Below are 21,330 nucleotides of genomic sequence, written 5' to 3'. Positions count from 1 at the left end.
CATGTGACTGATAAAGATCTTACCTTATCTTATCTTAATATCCTCCTCCTATCAAACAAAAATCTGAGTGTCAGATGGAAGGTGTTGTGAGGAAAATGGGATGTTTTGGTGGTGGGGACTGAACAACTTTGATTAATTTTAAAATTTAAATTGCTTCCTGTTTGAAGTGGCTTCAATCTAAGGATAAGCTTTCAACAAAACAGAACATACTTCACTGGTGATAGGTGACATTTCTATTCAGTTCTGACAAGAATGTGACTTTCATTAAGGATTGGAGGTAGATGTTAATATCTATTAAACTATTAAAAAGTTGATCTTAGTCTACTATATCCTCAAAGTACACCATTAGCATAATCTGCAGACAAAATACAAAGGAATATCACACACCAGGCAGGCCAGTTGGTCTCATATGAAACCTTATACTTTCATTACAGGGAGCAGCACACCCACTGTGACAACAGGACCACAGAAGATCACAGGTACTGTAAATTAGTTTTTTGATAATACAGCAATATGACAAAACTGATCCAGAAATTGTGTTGTTAGAGAATATGAGGATTACTGATGTGTTTTATTTTATGTTTTATTTGAGGGCTTTGCAATGAGGCTAAATTTTATCACCCATTGATAACGATTGTGGAATAAAAGGCAGAATAAGTCTATATGTTCCATAGTGCCTGTGCAGCCTTCTTAAAATAGTTCCCTGAATAGATATAATTCCCTCCTCTATGTCCCCTCTTGTGAAATATATCCAATTCTCTTAAGGAAATTAATTCTGAAGCAGCATCCTCCACTTACTCTATGGTGCAGCCCAGATTTTAAAAATTGTTCCATACACATAATTTCCCCTCATTTCCCCACTGGTTCCAGATAAATTATAATGAATCCATGAACCCTGATTGTTGACTGACCTGTCTGAGGATTTAATTCCTCTTATTTACCTGATTCAAAACATTCAGTACTTGAAAATCTCTGTCAATATTTCTCCTAAAGCTTTATGTTCACAGGAGATTAGATTCTCCAGTCAACCCAGATATTTGAAAACAATCAAATTTTATATCACTTGGCTAAATCACTCCTGTTCTCGATTCAAGGCCTCCATGCTTTGCAAAAATTGTGCAAATATTCTTCTTAACCCTTCTCAAGAGATTAGATTCTCCAGTCAACCCTTGTATTTGAGGGCAATTGCATTTTGTATCTTTCAGGTAAAGTTCTCCTATTCTCAAACCAAGGCCTCTCTGTTTTTTTCTCTAAGTGTGTTTTCCTTAATTGTATGTAAATACACGGGCTGAGATATAGCCAGTAAATTGTAAAATATGCAGGAATGTATATTTGACAGTCCTTCTCTGAATTACACTCTATCTCAGCTGATTAAATTTGAAATAAAGCCATTTTACTAAACATTATCAGAGGTAAAATGTAAAAGGGCAGGGTGTCTGGGTGGTGGGTGAAAGGTGTGGTGATGGAGTCCGGGATGGATTGGGGTGGCAACTGAACAACCTCAATTAGCATTGTAATCCTTATATGTTTCTGTTTGAAGTTAATTCTGAGCAATGATGAGATTTATTAACAAAAATTACAAGTTTCCTTGGTGAAAAATAAAATTTCTATTTGATTTAGACAAAGCTGTAAATTAGTTATGTAAAGAGTTGTCAGCCGGGGGGAATTGCCAATATCTGTTAAACTCTTAAATAATAAACTTCTGCTACATAATCTTCAAAGAGTACACCAGTGCTATACTCTGTAGAGAAAGGAATAACACAGAGAAAGCAATGTTGTTGTCTCATATGACACCTTATATTTTCATTTTAGTGAACAGTCCTACTGGTATGACATCTGTTCAAATGAATACCACAGGTACTGTAATTTTGTTCCTTGAAAATATTGATAATATGAGAGACATTATTTAGATGGTATATCATTAAGAAACATGGGGGCTGCTGGAGTTATTTATTCTTTTGTTTGTGTACAGTTTCCGAGCCCAGCATTTATTGACCATTCCTAATAATCATAAAACAAAGGGCAAGAAAAAACATATTCAGTCCACAGTGCCTTTAAAATAGTTACCTGATTGATATCAATACTGTTTTGTCATTGCAGACAGTTTGTATATATCTGTTTTTCAGAGGTATACCCAATTCCCTTTTGCTGATTAATATTCAAACAGCTTATATAACCTTTTCAAGTAGTTTTTACAAAAACTTATAAATTATTGCCAAAAAGTATTTTTTGCCTCGGTTTCTTGTATAAATTACCTGGAACGATGATAAATTGTGATCTTGCAATCTGGTTGTGGACAAAAAAATTGCCTTAGATTTCTTCATCAGCACCTCCACAAAGATTTCATTTAATCCTCCCTGCTCTAAGGAGATAAGATTCTCCAGTCTCCCCATGTCTCTGAAGACAGTCATCCTCTGTACCGCTCAGGCAACTGTCTCCTCTACACAGTCTATTATGACCTCCAAGTTCTTTTGAGAGAGTATTTCCTTAATTGTACATAAGTACACCAGCAGAGGTATGTCCAGCAAAGATAAAATCTGAAGTCATGCTTTTTAAGAGAGACACAAGAGACTGCAGATGCTGGAATCCGGAGCAACAAATAATCTGCTGGAAGAACTCAGCAAGTCGAGCAGCATCTGTGGGAGGAAAGGAATCATTGACGTTTTGGGTCGAGCCCCTGCATCAGGACAGACTGGAGGGATGGCCAGTATAAAGAGGAGAAAGGGAGTGGCGAGGAAGGATTCCGAGGTGACTGATGGACTGAGGAGGGGTGTAAGATGACGGCCAGGTAGTGCCAGCTAGGGGAGTTGAGTGGGGTGGAGTTGGGTGACAGTGACAGGTGAATGATAGATGGAGGCAGACAAAGAGAGAGAGAGAAAGGGGAGAAAAAAACAAATGGAGCAAGGTGGGTGGGGGGAGGGGAGTGTGAAGATAGGAGACAGTGTTTATCAATGCTCTTTAAGACTACATTGCGATATCACTGTTGTTCACCAGGAAATACCTTACTACTGCTGATGGAAATTTAGAAAGAAACAGTTCTGTTTCTGGACAGTGGTACAATATAATAGGATAGGATGTTGTGTGGAAGGTGGGATGGATTGGTGGTGGGAGCTGAACAACACTGATGAATGTTAAAATCTGAATTTATTTCTGGTTGAAGTGACTTCAGCCCAAAGGTGAGCTTTTAATAACAAAGGACATTTTTCACTGGTGATAGGTATCATTTCTATTCAGTTGTGACTAGGTTATGACTTAGTTCCATTAAGTATTGAAGGGAATTTCCACTATCTGTAAAATTCTTAAATAAAAATCCTAGTATTCATTATTCTCAAATAGTACACCAGTGCCATAATTTGCAGACCCACTACAAAGCTGTATCACACACCAGGCATAGCTGTTTGTCTCATGAGACTTTATACTTCCATTACAGTGAACAGTACTGTAACATCTCTTCCACAGAATACCACAGTTACGGTCAATTTGTTCTTTGATGATATTAGTAATATTAGAAACCTGGTGTAAAAATTGTCATTTAGAAATATGAGGACTGTTCATGTGATGTATTGTTATTCATGTACAGGTTGTGGGCACTGCTTTGGGGCCAGCGTTTATTGCCCACCTGAATGATAAAAGGCACAACAAGAGCTACTTGTTCCATCATGGCTGTGAGGTCTCCTTGAAATAATTCCCTCAATAGTTCCAGAATAACCTCCCATCAAACAGCATTGTTATGAAATATATCCAATTCTGTTATGAAAGATAATCCTGAAACAGCTTCCACTGGTTCAGTCCAGATCTTAAAAATGTTTACATAAACATATGTTTCCTTCATTCTTAACCTCAATTAGCATTGTAATCCTATATGTTTCTGTTTGAAGTTAATACTGAGCAATGGTGAGATTTATTAACAAAAATTACAAGTCTCCTTGGTGAAAAATATAACTTCTATTTGATTTAGACAAAGCTGTAGATTAGTTGTGTAAAGAGTTGGCAGTGGGGGGAATTGCCAATACCTGTTAAAATCTTAAATAATAATTTTCTGCTATATATTCTTCAAGGAGTACACCAGTGCTATATTCTGTAGAGAAAGGAATAACACAGAGAAAGCAATGCCGTTTGTCTCATATGAAACCTTATATTTTCATTTTAGTGAACAGTCCTACTGGTATGACATCTGTTCAAATGAATACCACAGGTACTGTAATCTTGTTCCTTGAAATTATTAATAATATGAGAGACATTATTTAGATGGTATATTATTAAGAAATATTGGGGCTGCTGGGGTTATTTATTCTTTTGTTTTTGTACAGTTCCCCAGCCCAACATTTATTTTCCATTCCTAATAATCATAAAATAAAGGGCAAAGAAAAAACATGTTCAGTCCACGGTGCCTTTGAAATAGTTACCTGATTGATATCAATTCCGTTTTCTCATTGCAGTTTGTATATATCTGTTTTTCAGAGGTATACCCAATTCCCTTTTGCTGATTAATATACAAACAGCTTATATAACCTTTCCAAGTAGTTTTTACAAAAACTTATAAATAATTGCAAAAAGGTATTTTTTGCCTAAGTTTCTTGTATAAGTTACCTGGAATGTATGATTAGAAACCTGATGTAGAAATTGTTATTCAGAAATATGAGGACTGTTCATGTGATGTATTGTTATTCATGTACAGGTTGTGGGCATTGCTTTGGGGCCAGCATTTATTGCCCACCTGTATGATAAAAGGCACAACAAGGGCTACTTGTTCCATCGTACCTGTGAGGTCTCCTTGAAATAATTCCCTCAATAGTTCCAGTATCCTCCTCCCATCAAACAGCATTGTTATGAAATATATCCAATTCTATTATGAAAGATAATCCTGAAACAGCTTCCACTGGTTCAGTCCAGATCTTAAAAATGTCTACATAAACATATGTTTCCTTCATTCTCATCTTCTTCCTTAATAAGTTACAATGAATCCATGAAACCCGATTGCTGACCGAACTGCCACAGGAATCAATTTCACATGCTTACACAATCAAAGCTGTTCAGATGTTTGAACAGCTCCATGAAAATTTACCTTCATTCCCATTGCTCCAAGATTATTAGTTTCTCCAGATATCCAACGTAACTGAACACAATGACCCGTCGCACCATTCAGGATTTTTTTTTTCCTCTGTCCAAACTAAGAATTTAATTTTCTTCCTAATGAGTGGCTTCCTTTATTTTACACAAGTGGACCATCTAAAATCGAAACTGTAAATTTGAAAATAGTGAGTGTTTACCGAAGATCTTTCTAAAGAGGTTGCATGAAAATAGTGTCCTCTCATTTTCTCCCTTGTTCCTGGATGTATTATCTGGAGCCCAAGAAATAGGATTTCCAACTGACCTATATTTTTTCCATCATAATTCTTCAGAACTTTGAACGCCTCTGTGAAACCTTCTCTCAGTTGTTCGCTGCTCTCAGGAAGTAATTTCTTTAGTCACCCCATATTAACTAAGGACAATCATTCACATAAATGACTTCTGCACCCAACCCAAGGACTTGTCATCCTTCCTGTTGAATTGTTCCACAGAATTGTACACATGTACTCCAGCTGAGATGTAAGCAGTTGATTGTAAAGGTTTTGAGAATGGTTGTAATTTATAATATTACTTTACCTTATCACTACTGATAGAAATTAAGCAAAAACTCTGTTTTTCTGAGTATTATCAGAAGCACAATAAAATTGGACAGGATGTTTGAGGTGTCGTGGCTGGGAGGTTATGGAAAATTATCACCTTAGATTAGTATTAAAACCCAAAATTCCTTCTGTTGACATGATTTCAGTTGAAAAGTCGGTAAGAACACAAAATTAAAATTTGCCTGGTGGACAAGGCAATGAGTTGGTAACATAAAGAGCTGGAGTGAATTGTGAGGCCCTATTAAACTAATTAAAGATTTAACATTTTACATTATAATCATTGCACAGTTCTTTTAATCTCTGGTACAGTACATCGGAATTGTACCTTCCACTTTCATTACAGGAAAGTACAAGCCGAAAGTAACAAAGTTTCCAAAGAAGACTATAGGTGCTGTAAATTTGTTCTTTAAAACTTATTAATAATATTAGAAACCTGTTGCAGATATCTTGTTGATGTAAAAGATGGGAACTTCTAATGTGATTTTGTTTTTGCTGGTTGTGAGATTTGTTGGTGAGCCAACATTTATCACCCATCCTTAACAAGGAAAAGCAAAGGGCCAACACTATTCAGTGCATTGTGCCTCTGACAAGGATTTGAAACTCTTGTCTCATTGGTTTCAATACTCTTCCTTTGAACATGGAATTTATCTGTCCTCTTCAGAAATGTATACAGTTACCTTTCCAAAGATCACATTAGAAGACCTTCCATTACCTTTCCAGATTATGAATGACAGACCTTAAAAATCATTTAAACACATAATTCATCTCATTTTCCCTCTAGTTCCTGTACAAGTTACTGTACCTTACATGGTAACCAAAGTAACCAAATTTATGGAAACCAGTTGTTAAATTTCCCCTTGTTTCTCGATCAAAACCATTCAGAATTTTCAACCACTCTGTGAATATATCTTATAATTCTCCCTGTTCTTAATCGATTAGATTCCCCAGTCACCCCACGTATCTGAAGTTAGTCATCCTTGATACTGATACCCAATCCTGCACCCAATCCAGTGCTTCTATACGATTCCTGAAGACTGTTTCCCTGGATTACACCTCGATAAGCCAGCTGAGATATACCTAGCAAATTGTAAATGTTTGAGCAATGGTTTATAAGACAATATTATAAAACTACAGTCCATCTCTGAGAAACACCTTATCATTGCTGACGAAAAATTGGAAGAAAACATTTGCTTTTCTGACCACTGTCTACTGCACAATATAATGCGACAGAGTGTCTGGTGCCAGGGGTAAGGAATTTTGGGGAAAAAGGAATGAAAAAAAAATGGGAACTGTTAAATATTAAACATTTGTAATTGTTTGAAGTGAATATGGACTTTTAACAACAAAATTTGCAAGTTTTCTTCTGATACATGTCATGACCATACAGTTCAGAACAGGCTGAAACTTAGTTCCTTAAAGTATTATGGGACCTGTCCATATAACTTTCAACAAGATTATCTTATGCTACAATATCTTCAAATAGTACATCAGTGCCATAGTCTGCAGCTACATTGCAAAAGTATTTCATGTACCAGACATGACAGTTGTCTCCAAAAGAAACCTTTCACTTCTATTATGGGAAACATTGAGTCTAATGTGATATCACTTCCAAAGGTTACTACAGACGTTGTACGTTTGTTCTTTAAAAAAATAGTAATATTGAAAAACCATGCAGACATTTTGTTGTAAAGGAATATGAGCACTGCTGATGTGATTTATTTTGATCTGTGTACATGCAGTGGGTATTGCATGTGAGGCCAGCATTTATTACCCATCCCTAATTATTGTGGAATATATGGCAGTGCAAGACTATTTGTTCCTTTATACCTGTGAGGGCTCCTTGAAGTATTTACCTGAATGGGTTTAATACAGCACGGTAGTGTAGTGATTAGTGCAACACTATTACAGTGCCAGCAACCGGGGTTCAGTTCCGGACGCTGTCTGTAAGGAGTTTGTACGTTCTCCCTGTGTCTGCGTTGGATTCCTCTGGGTGCTCCGGTTTCCTCCCACATTCCAAAGACGTACGGGTTAGGAAGTTGTGGGCATGCTACTTTGGCGTGGGAAGAGTGGTGACACTTGCAGGCTGCCCCCAGAAAACTCCACAAAAAAGATGCATTTCACTGTGTGTTTCGATGTACATGTGACTAATAAAGATCTTATCTTATCTTATCTTATCTTATCTTATCTTATCTTATCTTATCTTATCTTACCTTAATATCCTCCTGCCATCAAACAAAAATCTGAGTGTCAGATGGAAGGTGTTGTGAGGAAAATGGGATGTTTTGGTGATGGGGACTGAACAACTTTGATTAATTTTAAAATTTAAATTGGTTCCTGTTTGAAGTGACTTCAATCTAAGGATAAGGTTTGAACAAAACGGAACAGACTTCACTGGTGATAGGTGACATTTCTATTCAGTTCTGACAAGCATGTGACTTTCATTAGGGATTAGAGGTAGATGTTAATATCTATTAAACTCTTAAAATGTTGATCTTCCTCTACTATATCCTCAAAGTACACCATTAGCATAATCTGCAGACAAAATACAAAGGAATATCACACACCAGGCAGGCCAGTTGGTCTCATATGAAACCTTATACTTTCATTACAGGGAGCAGCACACCCACTGTGACAACAGGACCACAGAAGATCACAGGTACTGTAAATTAGTTTTTTGATAATACAGCAATATGACAAAACTGATCCAGAAATTGTGTTGTTAGAGAACATGAGGATTACTGATGTGTTTTTATGTTTTGTTTGAGGGCTTTGCAATGAGGCTAAAAGTTATCACCCATTGATAACGATTTTGGAATAAAAGGCAGAATAAGTCTATTTGTTCCATCGTGCCTGTGCAGCCGTTTTAAAGTAGTTCCCTGAATAGATATAATTCCCTCCTCTATGTCCCCTCTTGTGAAATATATCCAATTCTCTTAAGGAAATTAATTCTGAAGCAGCATCCTCCACTTACTCTATGGTGCAGCCCAGATTTTAAAAATTGTTCCATACACATAATTTCCCCTCATCTCCCCACTGGTTCCAGATAAATTATAATGAATCCATGAACCCTGATTGTTGACTGACCTGTCTGAGGATTTAATTCCTCTTATTTACCTGATTTAAAACATTCAGTATTTGAAAATCTCTGTCAATATTTCTCCTAAAGCTTCATGTTCACAGGAGATTAAATTCTCCAATCAACCCAGATATTTGAAGACAATCAAATTTTATATCACTTGGCTAAATCACTCCTGTTCCCAATTCAAGGCCTCCGTGCTTTGCAAAAAGTGTGCAAATATTCCTCCTAATCCTTCTCAGGAGATTAGATTCTCCAGTCAACCCTTGTATTTGAAGGCAATTGCATTTTGTATCTTTCAGGTAAAGTTCTCCAATTCTCAAACCAAGGCCTCTATGTATTTTTCTCTAAGTGTATGTAAATACACAGGCTGAGATATAGCCAGTAAATTGTAAAATATGTAGGAATATATATTTGACAGTCCTTCTCTAAATTACACTCTATCTCAGCTGATTAAATTTGAAATAAAGCCATTTTACTAAACATTATCAGAGGTAAAATGTAAAAGGGCAGGGTGTCTGGGTGGTGGGTGGAAGGTGTGGTGATGGAGGCCGGGATGGATTGGGGTGGCAACTGAACAACCTCAATTAGCATTGTAATCCTCATAAGTTTCTGTTTGAAGTTAATTCTGAGCAATGATGAGATTTATTAACAAAAATTACAAGTCTCCTTAGTGAAAAATATAATTTCTATTTGATTTAGACAAAGCTGTAAATTAGTTGTGTAAATAGTTGGCGGTGGGGGGAATTGCCAATATCTGTTAAACTCTTAAATAATAAACTTCTGCTACATATTCTTCAAAGAGTACACCAGTTCTATACTCTGTAGAGAAAGGAATAACACAGAGAAAGCAAAGCTGTTTGTCTCATATGAAACCTTATATTTTCATTTTAGTGAACAGTCCTACTGGTATGACATCCATTCAAATGAATACCACAGGTACTGTAATTTTGTTCCTTGAAATTATTAATAATATGAGAGACATTATTTAGATGGTATATCATTAAGAAACATGGGGGCTGCTGGAGTTATTTATTCTTTTGTTTGTGTACAGTTTCCGAGCCCAGCATTTATTGACCATTCCTAATAATCATAAAACGAAGGTCAAAGAATAAACACGTTCAGTCCACGGTGCCTTTAAAATAGTTACCTGATTGATATCAATTCCGTTTTCTCATTGCAGACAGTTTGTATATATCCGTTTTTCAGAGGTATACCCAATTCCCTCTTGCTGATTAATATTCAAACAGCTTATATAACCTTTTCAAGTAGCTTTTACAAAAACTTATAAATAATTGCAAAAAGGTATTTTTTGCCTCGGTTTCTTGTATAAGTTTCTTTTTCCTTGTATAAGTTACCTGGAGTGTATGATTAGAAACCTGATGTAGAAATTGTCATTTAGAAATATGAGGACTGTTCATGTGATTTATTGTTATTCATGTACAGGTTGTGGGCATTGCTTTGGGGCCAGCATTTATTGCCCACCTGTATGATAAAAGGCACAACAAGGGCTACTTGTTCCATCGTACCTGTGAGATCTCCTTGAAATAATTCCCTCAATAGTTCCAGTATCCTCCTCCCATCAAACAGCATTGTTATGAAATATATCCAATTCTATTATGAAAGATAATCCTGAAACAGCTTCCACTGGTTCAGTCCAGATCTTAAAAATGTCTACATAAACATATGTTTCCTTCATTCTCATCTTCTTCCTTAATAAGTTACAATGAATCCATGAAACCTGATTGCTGACTGAACTGCCACAGGAATCAATTTCACATGCTTATACAACCAAAACTGTTCAGATATTTGAACAGCTCCATGAAAATTTATCTTCCTTCCCAATGCTCCAAGATTATTAGTTTCTCCAGATATCCAACATAACTGAACACAATGAACCGTCACACCATTCAGGTATTTTTTTTCCTCTGCCTAAATTAAGAATTTAATTTCCTTCCTAATGAGTGGCTTCCGTTATTTTACACAAGTGGACCAGCTAAGATTGAAACTGTAAATTTGAAAATAGTGAGTGTTTTCGAACCATAGAACCATAGAACCATAGAACAATACAGGACCTTCGGCCCACCATGTTGTTTTGACCTTCAAACCACACCTAAAACTATCTAACCCCTTCTTCCCACATATCTCTCTATTTTAAACTCCTCCATATGCTTATCTAACAATCTCTTGAATTTGACCAATGTATCAGCCTCCACCACCACCCCAGGCAGCGCATTCCATGGACCAACCACTCTCTGGGTGAAAAACCTCCCTCTTGAACTTCCCAACCATTACCTTAAAGCCATGCCCTCTTGTATTGAGCATTGGTGCCCTGGGAAAGAGGTGCTGGCTGTCCACTCTATCTATTCCTCTTAATATTTTGTATACCTCTATCATGTCTCCCCTTATCCTCCTTCTCTCCAATGAGTAAAGCCCTAGCTCCTTTAGTCTCTCCTCATAATCCATACTTTCTAACCCAGGCAGCATCCTGGTAAATCTCCTCTGCACCCTTTCCAACACCTCCACATCCTTCCTATAATGAGGCGACCAGAAATGAACACATTACTCTAAGTGTGGTCTAACCAGAGTTTTGTAAAGCCGCATCATTACTATGAGGCTCTTAGACTCGATCCCACGACTTATGAAAGCTAACATCCCATAAGCTTTCTTAACTACCTTATCCACCTGTGAGGCAACTTTCAGTGATCTGTGGATATGAACCCCAGATCCCTCTGCTCCTCCACACTGCCCAGAATCCTGCCATTAACCTTGTACTCCGCCTTGGAGTTTGTCCTTCCAAAGTGTACTATCTCACACTTCTCTGGATTGAACTCCATCTGCCACTTCTCAGCCCAGCTTTGCATCCTATCAATATCCCTTTGTCAGCTTCGACAGCCCTCCACACTATCCACAACACCACCAATCTTTGTGTCATCTGCAAACTTGCTAACCCCGCCTTCCACCCCCTCATCTAAGTCATTAATAAATATCACAAAAAGTAGAGGTCCCAGAACCGATCCCTGTGGGACACCACTAGTCACTGCCCTCCAATCCGAATGCACTCCCTCCACCACAACCCTCTGCTTTCTACAGGCAAGCTAATTCTGAATCCACATGGCCAAGCCTTCCTGGATCCCTTGGCCTCTGACCTTCTGAAGAAGCCTACCATGTGGAACCTTGTCAAATGCCTTACTAAAATCCATGTAGACCATATCTACTACATTACCCTCATCAATTTTCCTGGTCACCTCCTCAAAGAACCCTATCAGGCTTGTGAGGCAAGATCTTCCCTTCACAAAGCCAAGCTGGCTGTCCTTAATCTTTGCAAAGATCTTTCTGAAAAGCCTGCATGAAAGTAGTTTCCTCTCATTTTCTCTCTTTTTCCCAGATGTATTATCTGGAAACCAAGAAATAAGATTTCCCACTGACCTGCCATTGGAAGAAATACTCTATGCTTTTCCCATCATAATTCTTCAGAACTTTGAACGCTTCTGTGAAACCTTCTCTCAGTTGTTTGCTGCTCTCAGGAAGTAGTTTCTCCAGTCACTCTGTATTAACTAAGGACAATCATTCACATAAATGACGTCTGCACCCAACCCAAGGACTTGACATCCTTCCTGTTGAATTGTTCCACAGAATTGTACACGTGTACTCCAGCTGAGATGTAAGCTATTAATTGTAAGGGTTTCGAGAATGTTTGTAAATTATAATATCACTTTACCTTATCACTGCTGATAGAAATTAAGCAAAAACTCTGTTTTTCTGAGTATTATCAGAAGCACAATAAAATTGGACAGGATGTTTGAGGTATCGTGGTTGGGAGGTTATGGAAAATTATCACTTTAGATTAGTTTTAAAACCCAAAATTCCTTCTGCTGACATGATTTCAGTTGAAAAGTCAGTAAGAACACAAAATTAAAATTTGCCTGGTGGACAAGGCAATGAGTTGGTAACATAAAGAGCTGGAGTGGATTGTGAGGCCCTATTAAACTAATTAAAGATTTAACATTTTACATTATAATCATTGCACAGTCCTTTTAATCTCTGGTACAGTATATTGGAATGCAGTGGGATAATGCCTTGCAGTTAATTGTCTGATCTGAAATGTTATGATTTCCTTATAAAGAGCAGCATTGTCAATGTTACCTTAACTCCAGGTGTGGAAAATCTGATCTGTGGAAATATTAATATTAGCAAACAATTTATTTAATTATGCAGTTAGTAAACTGGAGAATGGTAATGCAATCGATTATGAAGTAAAGGGCAAGCTTCTTCAGCTCTTAACCCTTAGTGGGCTCCTTAAAGTCATTATCCAGTTAGTTCCATGTCCTTTCAAAGGGCCTGCCAATGAACCCAGCTCAAATGTTTCATGCATCTTATCCAAATTCTTCACATGGTTTCATAGTCTGAACCGATTCTGTTTCAACTGGTGTTTCCATCAGTAAGCTGGTTTGTGGCAAAACATCAGGAAGAGCAAACCATTCAAGAATCTTCTCTTACTTTAGCTCAGAGTTGGCATGGCTCGTTATAAGATTTCTGAAAGCCCTGGACAGTAAGTTATGTCATTCAATTCTGGATGGAATTGTAACAACCTCCTGATAACTCGATGTGGGGTTATTATACAGTCTACACATTGAAGTGCTGTATCAGAACTAGGCAGCCCTTTCTAGAAATTGGGTTCTTGAGGCTCTAATAACACAAAATTCAATTCTACTTGGAGTAGATTTTCTGGGGAAACTGCACCAAGCGATATTATAATGTTGAAGTACATGTTACAGATACTGGAAATGTGTACAATTTTAGTAGTCCTGGTCATAGTCGCTGCTTTGTTGGCCTAACTAGAGATGCTCACGTCCCACCTATGACTAAATGAATGAGTATATAAGCTGAGGAGGAAGAGATTGCAAATTCATCGATATTCGTTTACACAATTCTTTAGAGCCTTATCATTTATTTATCTAATAAGGCTAATTCCTTGGCTGAGAGAGTTGTCCTATCGCCAGCGGCTAAGGAAATTGGAGTTATATTCGTTGGAGTTATAAGAACGAGGGGTGATCACATAGAAGTATATGAGATCCTGAGGGAGCATGACAGGGTAAATGCTGAGAGGTTTCCACTGGTGGAAGAGTCTTGAACATTACAAGATTAGAGGGTGGTCATTTAAAACTGAGGTGTATGGGAACTTCTTCTCACAGAGGGTCGTGAATCTCCAGGATTCTCTACGCTGGAGGGCTGTGGAAGCTGGATTATTGAAGGTATTTAGGGAGGAAGTAGATAAATGTTTGAAAGATCATAGAATTGAGGGCTTTGGGGAACTGGAATAGAAGAGGAATTAAGGCCTAGGGCAGAGATCCATAATCATATGGAATGGCAGGCTAGGCTTGAAGGGCTGAGTGGCCTATCCCAGCTCATATTTTCTTATGTTCTTATGTTCTAAATAACTCATGAAGACAATTTCTAGTTCAACCTTGTTCAATTGAAAATTAAGTGCATTTGAATAGTTTGGGAAAGAAACATTTTACTATCCTTCAATGGAAACAGTGTGGGGTGTCCTTTCCTAATTTTATTCTCTTTTTAACTTCAGAGAGTCCACAAGAGACCACAAACAGCTTGAACATCACAGATTTGAATGAATCTGTTGTGGCTGCTATTGTGTCCCAGTTGGATGAGTTTTTGCAAATGGAAGCTATAGATGCAGGCCTTGCAACCAGACTCATTGGCACAATAAGCACCCTCCTCAATGCCTCCCCTGATGTTGTTGCTTCATTTTCCACCAGGTAATGTAGAATGGCAACAGCAATTTATAAACGTGTAACATCTTTAACAGGGAAAAATTTGCATCACATGTTATAAAATTTAGCACTGAGCCACAAGATTATAGACAGGTGACCAAAAGCTTATTCATTGTGGATGGTGTTAATTAAAGTCTTATCAGAAGGTGGGAAAGGCAAATAGGTTTAAGGATCAAGTACTGCATCTCAGGAGCTGAAGGCACGGCCATCAGTGTTGAAGTAAAAGAAAGAGGGATATCCAGGAGACCAGAATTGGGGGAATGCAGAACATTTGGAGGGTGACAGACTTGGAAGCAGTCATAGAGATAAGAAGGAGGTATATAGTTGACTATGTGAGGAGAAGACTATTTCAAGCAAGTAAGGCTCCAACATTCACAGGGAGGTGGAAGGTGCTGGAGATAGCCTGGCGTTGCCAAGAAAGTGGAGGTCATGTCAAATTTAACAGTGGGACTTAATTATAGTTTTTATATCCATGTCACAACCAGCTAGTAGCCAGACTGAGAGGCTGCCTGGCTACCAGGTGGGAAAGCCTCCAACACAAGGAAATTATCTCCAATGGTGGTGAAGTTCAAGGCTCAGTAGTATTGAGAGGTGTGAGGGTGGATGAAGATGGTGGGAGTGGGAGATCAAGGCGTGAGGGAGAGATTGTGGAATGCTTGCTTGAGGGACTATGAGGAAGAACTACCAATCCTGGCCACAGGCCATGTTGAAGAATCACATCAGTAAATTCAAATAGTTATCAAAAACCCATCGATTGGTAACTGATTAATATTCAAAAAACTCTCATTCCTCGAGTTAAACTTGGTGTAGATAGTATCAGATCAGGATACTTGCGTGGGTGAGTGCAGCTTGAGAAGCTCTCAAGAAGCTTGACACAATCAAGGACAAAGTAGCCCACTAAACCAGTTACCCATCCACCACCTTAAACATTGCTTCCCTCCACCACAGGTGCCCATTGGCTGCAGTGTGCTCCATCTATAAAATACACAGCAGTTACCCTTCCAAGCTACTCTGACAGCATCTCCCAGTTATGCATTCTTACCGCCAAGAAGGACATGAGCGGCATGCGGGCACAACACCACCACCTGCAGGTTCCCCTCCAAGTTGCACACGGTGCTAACTTGGAAATTACCACCAGTCCTTCATTGTCGCTGGGTCTACATCCTGGAACTCCCTGCCTGACAGCACTGTGGGAGTACCTTCACCAGAAAGATGGCAGTGATTCAAAGGGGTGGCTCACCACCACCTCAACGAGAGTTAGGGATGGGCACGAAAATGCTGGTCTTTGCCAATGACACCCAAATCCCCCAAAAATGATTTCATAAGATATCTTTATTAGTCACATGTACATCGAAACACAGAGAGAAATGCATCTTTTGCATGGAGTGTTCTGGGGGCAGCCCGCAAGTGTCGCCATGCTTCCAGCGCCAACATAGCATGCCCACAACTTCCTAACCTGTACATCTTTGGAATGTGGGAGGAAACCGGAGCACCCGGAGGAAACCCACGCAGACATGGGGAGGACGTACAAACTCCTTACAGACAGTGGCCGGAATTGAACCCAGGTCACTCGTGCTGTAATAGTGTTATGCTAACTGCTGCACTACCGTGTTAAAATTTGCCCTAGGTATCCACTGAACAATGAATAAGATCTAATAGAGTACCTGTACTGTGAGTGGATCTCTATACATTAAATACCTAAAAATGTGGGCAACTTCCTGAGTGAGGCATTTGATTTTTCTGATGCAAAATTTGTCAACTGTATAAACATTGGGGAGGTAACATTTGAAGTGTGTGGTTTACAAAGTGAAGAAATGGATATTGATTGCCAATGACAGAACAAGCTCAACAAGAAGGCACAGAGCACAGAGGGTGGTCAGTATATAGAAAGAGCTGCCAGAGGAAGTGGTTGAGGCAGGTACATTAACAACATTTAAAAGACAGTTGGATAGGTACATGGATAGGGAAGGTTTCGAAGGATATGGGCCAAACACAGGCAAATGGGATTAGCTTGGATAGCCATCTTGGTCAGCATGGACCAGTTGGGCCAAAAGGCCTGATTCCATGCTGTGTGACTCTTTAACCTCATACTATTCCTAAAGCTGTTCTTAATGTAAAAAAGCAGACAAGACTACAAAGTTGTAATTAGTAAATAAAGGAGAATAAAGAAGATATTCCATCATGCAGAGGGTTGCAAATCTTTGGAATTCTCAGCCCATTTTGCTATCTATTCCGCTATCTATTTCTACACCTTGCAGCATCTTTAGATGGAGTAAGAGTAGGTAAATATATCTGTAAAAACATCAAACCATTTCTTTGAGTTGATCGCACTGCAGGTGGGAGATTTCCAGTAGAAACTACTTCCACCTCTTTCTTTCTCCTGCTTTCTCACATGCATAACTTCCTGCCAGCTGCTAACAGAGATTGTTCTTCACTAGACTAATACAAAGCGTTGACATGATTGGCCTGAAGCTGAATTTCACAGAAGAATCAATAAACATCACCTCATCCTCTTTGGCTCTGGCGGTGTCCAAGATCAACGCCATAGGCTTCAGTGGGGCAGAATTCAGCATCAGTGACATCACCAACCTGCAGGTACCACAGACCCAAACTTTCCACCTTGTTTATAAATGTCTGAGGGAAAAAAATCATCTGAATTTTGCTTGGAACTTAATAGTGAGGATATTAGAAACTTATACTAATTAAAAGATATATCCACAACAAAGCCTGTGATCATTAGTTAAGAAACTTGAAACTTGCTGTCCAAAGTGTCCAGCCCTTCCAAAACTTTTTCAGAGAACAGCTTCTTGTTATTTGACTCTTAATGGTCTGTGATATTATTGGTCTCACTCTGCAGGTTTCTCTGGGTGAAGGAGACCCTCAAGAAAGTTTTGCAGCTATTAGACTTCCATCTTCTCTGCTCAACAACCTGACATCAGAGGATCAGGAGAGAGCTTCAAGAGTTCAATTCACCTTCTATGAAAAAACAACACTTTTCCAGGTAGAATTCCAACTGCCCTTTTTGTTTATCTTTGCTTTTAACAGGCTACAATGATCACATAGGAAGTTTAAACATTAATACAAATGCTGTGGATAGAGGTGAGGAAATGGCCTTCTTCAGGCCTGGAACTTCTTGGAGATCTGCTCCATTGGGATAGCATATATGTGGCATTGGGTTTATTTTAAACTGTAAAATTCCCTGAAAATGATGGCATATAGGTCATTGTTTGTGCTTTGCCACAATTTCCTGGGACTTTGTAACTAATGCCATTTTTGAAGCTGCTCAAAATCTATTGCTAAAATAAGTCAGTGGCGGATTGCCAGTTTCCTTGCCAGTTTTCTAGTTATTGGTTCAGGACAATGTGACGTGAGGCATGAGAGAGGAGCTGGCCAAAATTGATTGAAAGGGGACCCTAGAAGGGATGACGGTAGGCCAGCAATGGCAGAAGTTTATGGGAGTAATTTGGAAGACACAGGTTCAGTTCATCCCAAAGAAGAAGAAGAAGCATTCAAAAAGGAAAATGAGGCAACTATGGCTGACAAGGGAAGTCAAAGACAGCATAAAAGCAAAAGAGAGGGCATACAACATTGCAAAAATTAGTGGGAAGCTAGAGGATTGGGAAGCTTTTAAAAACCAACAGAAGGCAACCAAAATGCAGCCAATAATATAAAAGAGGATACCAAAAGTTTTCTCAGATATATAAAGAGTAAAAGAGAGGCAAGAGTAGAAATCAGACCGCTGGAAAATGATGCTGGAGAGGTAGTAATGGAGAACAAAGAAATGGCAGATGAACTGAATAAGTATTTCGTGTCAGTCTTCATTGTGGAAGACACCAGCGACATGCCAGAAATTCAAGAGAGTCAGGGGGCCGAAGTGAGTGTAGTTGCTATTACGAAGGAGAACGTGCTTGAAGCTGAAAGGTCAGAAGGTAGATAAGTCACCTGGACCAGATGGATTACCTCCCAGGGTTCTGAAAGAGGTAGCTGAAGAGATTGTGGAGGCATTAGTAGTGATTCTTCAAGAATCACTAGAGTTAGGAATGGTTCCAGAGGACTGAAAAATCGCAATTGTCACTGCACTTTTTCAGAAGGGAGGGAGGCAAAAGACAGGAAATTATAGGCCAGTTAGCCTGACTTCAGTGGTTGGTAAGATGTTAGAGTCCATTATTAAGGATGAGTTTTCAGGGTACTTGGAAGCTCATGATAAAGTATGCCGAAGTCAGCATGGTTTCCTTAAGGGGAGATCTTGCCTTAAAAATCTGTTGGAATTCATTGAGGAAGTAACAGGCAGGATAGACAAAGGATAGTCAATGGATGTTGTTTACTTGGATTTTCAGAAGGCCTTTGACAAGGTGCCGCACATGAGGCTGCTAAACTAGATAGGAGCCTATTGTACTACAGGAAAGGTACTAGCATGGATAGAAGATTGGCTGACTGGCAGAAGGCAAAGAGTGGGAATAAAGGGGGCCTTTTCTGGTTGTCTGCTTGTGACTAGTGGTGTTTCGCAAGGGTCGGTGCTGGGTCCACTAATTTTCATGTCGTATGTTAATGATCTGGATGACGGAATTGAGGGCTTTGTGGCCAAGTCTGTGGATGATACAAAGATAGGTGGAGGGGCAGGTAGTGTTGAGGAAGCAGGGAGTCTGCAGAAGGACTTGGACAGGGTGGGAGAATGGGCAAAGAAGTGGCAGATGGAATACAGTGTAGGGAAGTGTATGGTCATGCACTTTGGTAGAAGGAATAAAGCCATAGACTATTTTCTAATGGGGAGAAAATTCAGAAATCAGAGGTGCAAAGGGAGTTGGGAGTCCTCGTGCAGGATTCCCTACAGGTTAACTTGCAGTTTGAGTCGGTAGTAAGGAAGGCAAATGCAATGTTAGCATTCATTTCGAGAGGATTAGAATATAAAAGCAAGGATGTAATGCTGAGGCTTTATAAGGCATTGGTCAGACCACATTTGGAACATTGTGAGCAGTTTTGGGCCCCATATCGAAGGAAGGATGTGTTGGCATTGGAGAAGGTCCAATTACGAGAATGATCCTGGGTATGAAAGGGTTAATGTATGAGGAACGTTTGATGGCTCTGGGCCTATATTCATGGGAGTTTAGAAAGATGAAGGGGGATCTCATTGAAACCTACCAAATATTGAAAGCCTGGATAGAGTGGACGTGGAGCGGATGTTCCCAGTAGGGGCAGAGTCTAGGACCAGAAGACACAGGCTCGGAATAGAAGGGTGTCCCTTTGGAACAGAGATGAGGAGGAATTTCTTTAGCCAGAGGGTGGTGAATCTGTGGAATTCATTGTCACAGGTGGCTGTGACAGCCAAGTCATTGGGTATACTTAAAGTGGTGGTTGATAGGTTCTTGGTTAGTAAGGTTACGGGGAGAAGGCAGGATAGTGGGATTGAGAGGGAAAAATAAATCAGCCGTGATCAAATGGCAGAGCAGACTTGATGGGCCGAATGGCCTAATTCTGCTCCTGCGTCTTATGGACTCTTTGTGTCTGGCTTTATAGTTCATTATTTTTAACAACTATGCTCCATATGTTATCAGGATCCTGGCATGGAGAACACATCTGACTTGATCAGTTACATCATCGCATCCAGTGTTGCAAATCTTAGCATCACTAACTTGATGGATCCAGTCCAAATCACATTCAAGAATCTTGAGACCATTGAGGTATTACTAAGATCTGTGATTATTCTTAAATATGCATCAGTGCTGTGCACTGAGTTCTTAGTCAGAGGTAGTTGGGAATTTTCTGCATATATAATAGAGAGCATGATGTAACGATCATATTAAAAAAGTTTATTTAAAGTCCGCATTGTAATGCTACACAGTTTCAAGACACATTTTTATCTTGGACTGATCTCTGGCAAGTGAAATTCAATAAATAAATGTCTAAATATAGCATACGGCATGCTTGTCTTCATCGGTCAGGGCACTGAGTATAAAAGTTGACAAGTCATGTTGCAGCTGTATAAAACTTTGATTCGGCTTCATTTTGGGGTATGCATTTCTGGTCACAGGAAGGATGTGGAGGCCTTGGAGAGGGTGCAGAAGAGGTTCACTGGGATGTTGCCTGGATTGGAGTACAGGAAGTCCCTGGGTTACAAACGAGTTCCGTTTTTGAGACTGTTCGTAACCCGATTTTGTCTGTAACTCGGAACAGTGTCCGTGCATGCGTGCTTGGGCTGGGGATCGCGGCTGCGCATGGCCCCAGCCGCACATATGCACTTGGCCCAGGGTTGGGCCAAAGAAGGTGTACCACCGCCATGGTAGGATCAGGGGCCGGGCTCGCCTACGAACCCACCACGAAGGTCGGTTTGTAAGTACGGGCGTTCGTAAGTCGGGGACTTCCTGTATACTAACTATAAGAAGAGATTGGACAAACTTGGATTGTTTTCTCTGGAGTGTTGGAGGCTGAGGGGGTGACCTGATGGAAGTATAGATAGGGTATAGATAGGGTAGATAGTCAGAGAGGCATAGGTAGGGTAGATAGAGACTTTTTCACAGGGTGGAACTGCCAAATAGTAGAGGGCATAGGTTTAAGGTGAGAGAGAGAAAGTTTAAAGAGATCTATAAAGTAAGTTCTTTTTACCAGAGAGTGGTAGGTGCCTGGAACACGTTGACAGGGGAAATGGTGGAAGCAGGTACAATAGCAATGTTTAAGAGGCAAGTACACAAGCACATAAAATGCAGGAGATGGAGGGATATAGATCATGTGCAGGTAGAGGCAATTAGTTTAATTTGGCATCATGGTCAGCACAGACATGGTGCTGTTTTATGTTCTA

At 39.4% G+C, this 21,330-nt stretch overlaps 1 protein-coding gene across 22 annotated transcripts in view; it reads left to right on the top strand.

Moving 5' to 3' along the window:
• Positions 1–21,330, top strand: part of LOC127569895 (adhesion G-protein coupled receptor G2-like) — a 136,966-nt gene that overhangs the window by 89,915 nt on the left and 25,721 nt on the right. For 12 of the 22 annotated variants that reach the window (XM_052014932.1, XM_052014926.1, XM_052014927.1 and 9 more), the window contains 10 exons: positions 435–479; positions 1,813–1,857; positions 4,151–4,195; positions 6,013–6,057; positions 8,281–8,325; positions 9,640–9,684; positions 14,330–14,522; positions 16,976–17,132; positions 17,395–17,538; positions 20,090–20,215. In XM_052014932.1, the coding sequence (XP_051870892.1) occupies positions 435–479; positions 1,813–1,857; positions 4,151–4,195; positions 6,013–6,057; positions 8,281–8,325; positions 9,640–9,684; positions 14,330–14,522; positions 16,976–17,132; positions 17,395–17,538; positions 20,090–20,215 (890 nt within the window). The remainder of the gene's footprint in view (positions 1–434; positions 480–1,812; positions 1,858–4,150; positions 4,196–6,012; positions 6,058–8,280; positions 8,326–9,639; positions 9,685–14,329; positions 14,523–16,975; positions 17,133–17,394; positions 17,539–20,089; positions 20,216–21,330) is intronic. The other 10 variants (XM_052014929.1, XM_052014924.1, XM_052014922.1 and 7 more) reach the window with 5 other exon arrangements.

The sequence above is a fragment of the Pristis pectinata genome, chromosome 4 (genome assembly GCF_009764475.1).
Source record: "Pristis pectinata isolate sPriPec2 chromosome 4, sPriPec2.1.pri, whole genome shotgun sequence".
NCBI lineage: Eukaryota > Metazoa > Chordata > Chondrichthyes > Rhinopristiformes > Pristidae > Pristis > Pristis pectinata.
The sequence above is the reverse complement of the archived record's forward strand: the minus strand, read 5'-3'. Positions and strand labels throughout refer to the sequence as shown.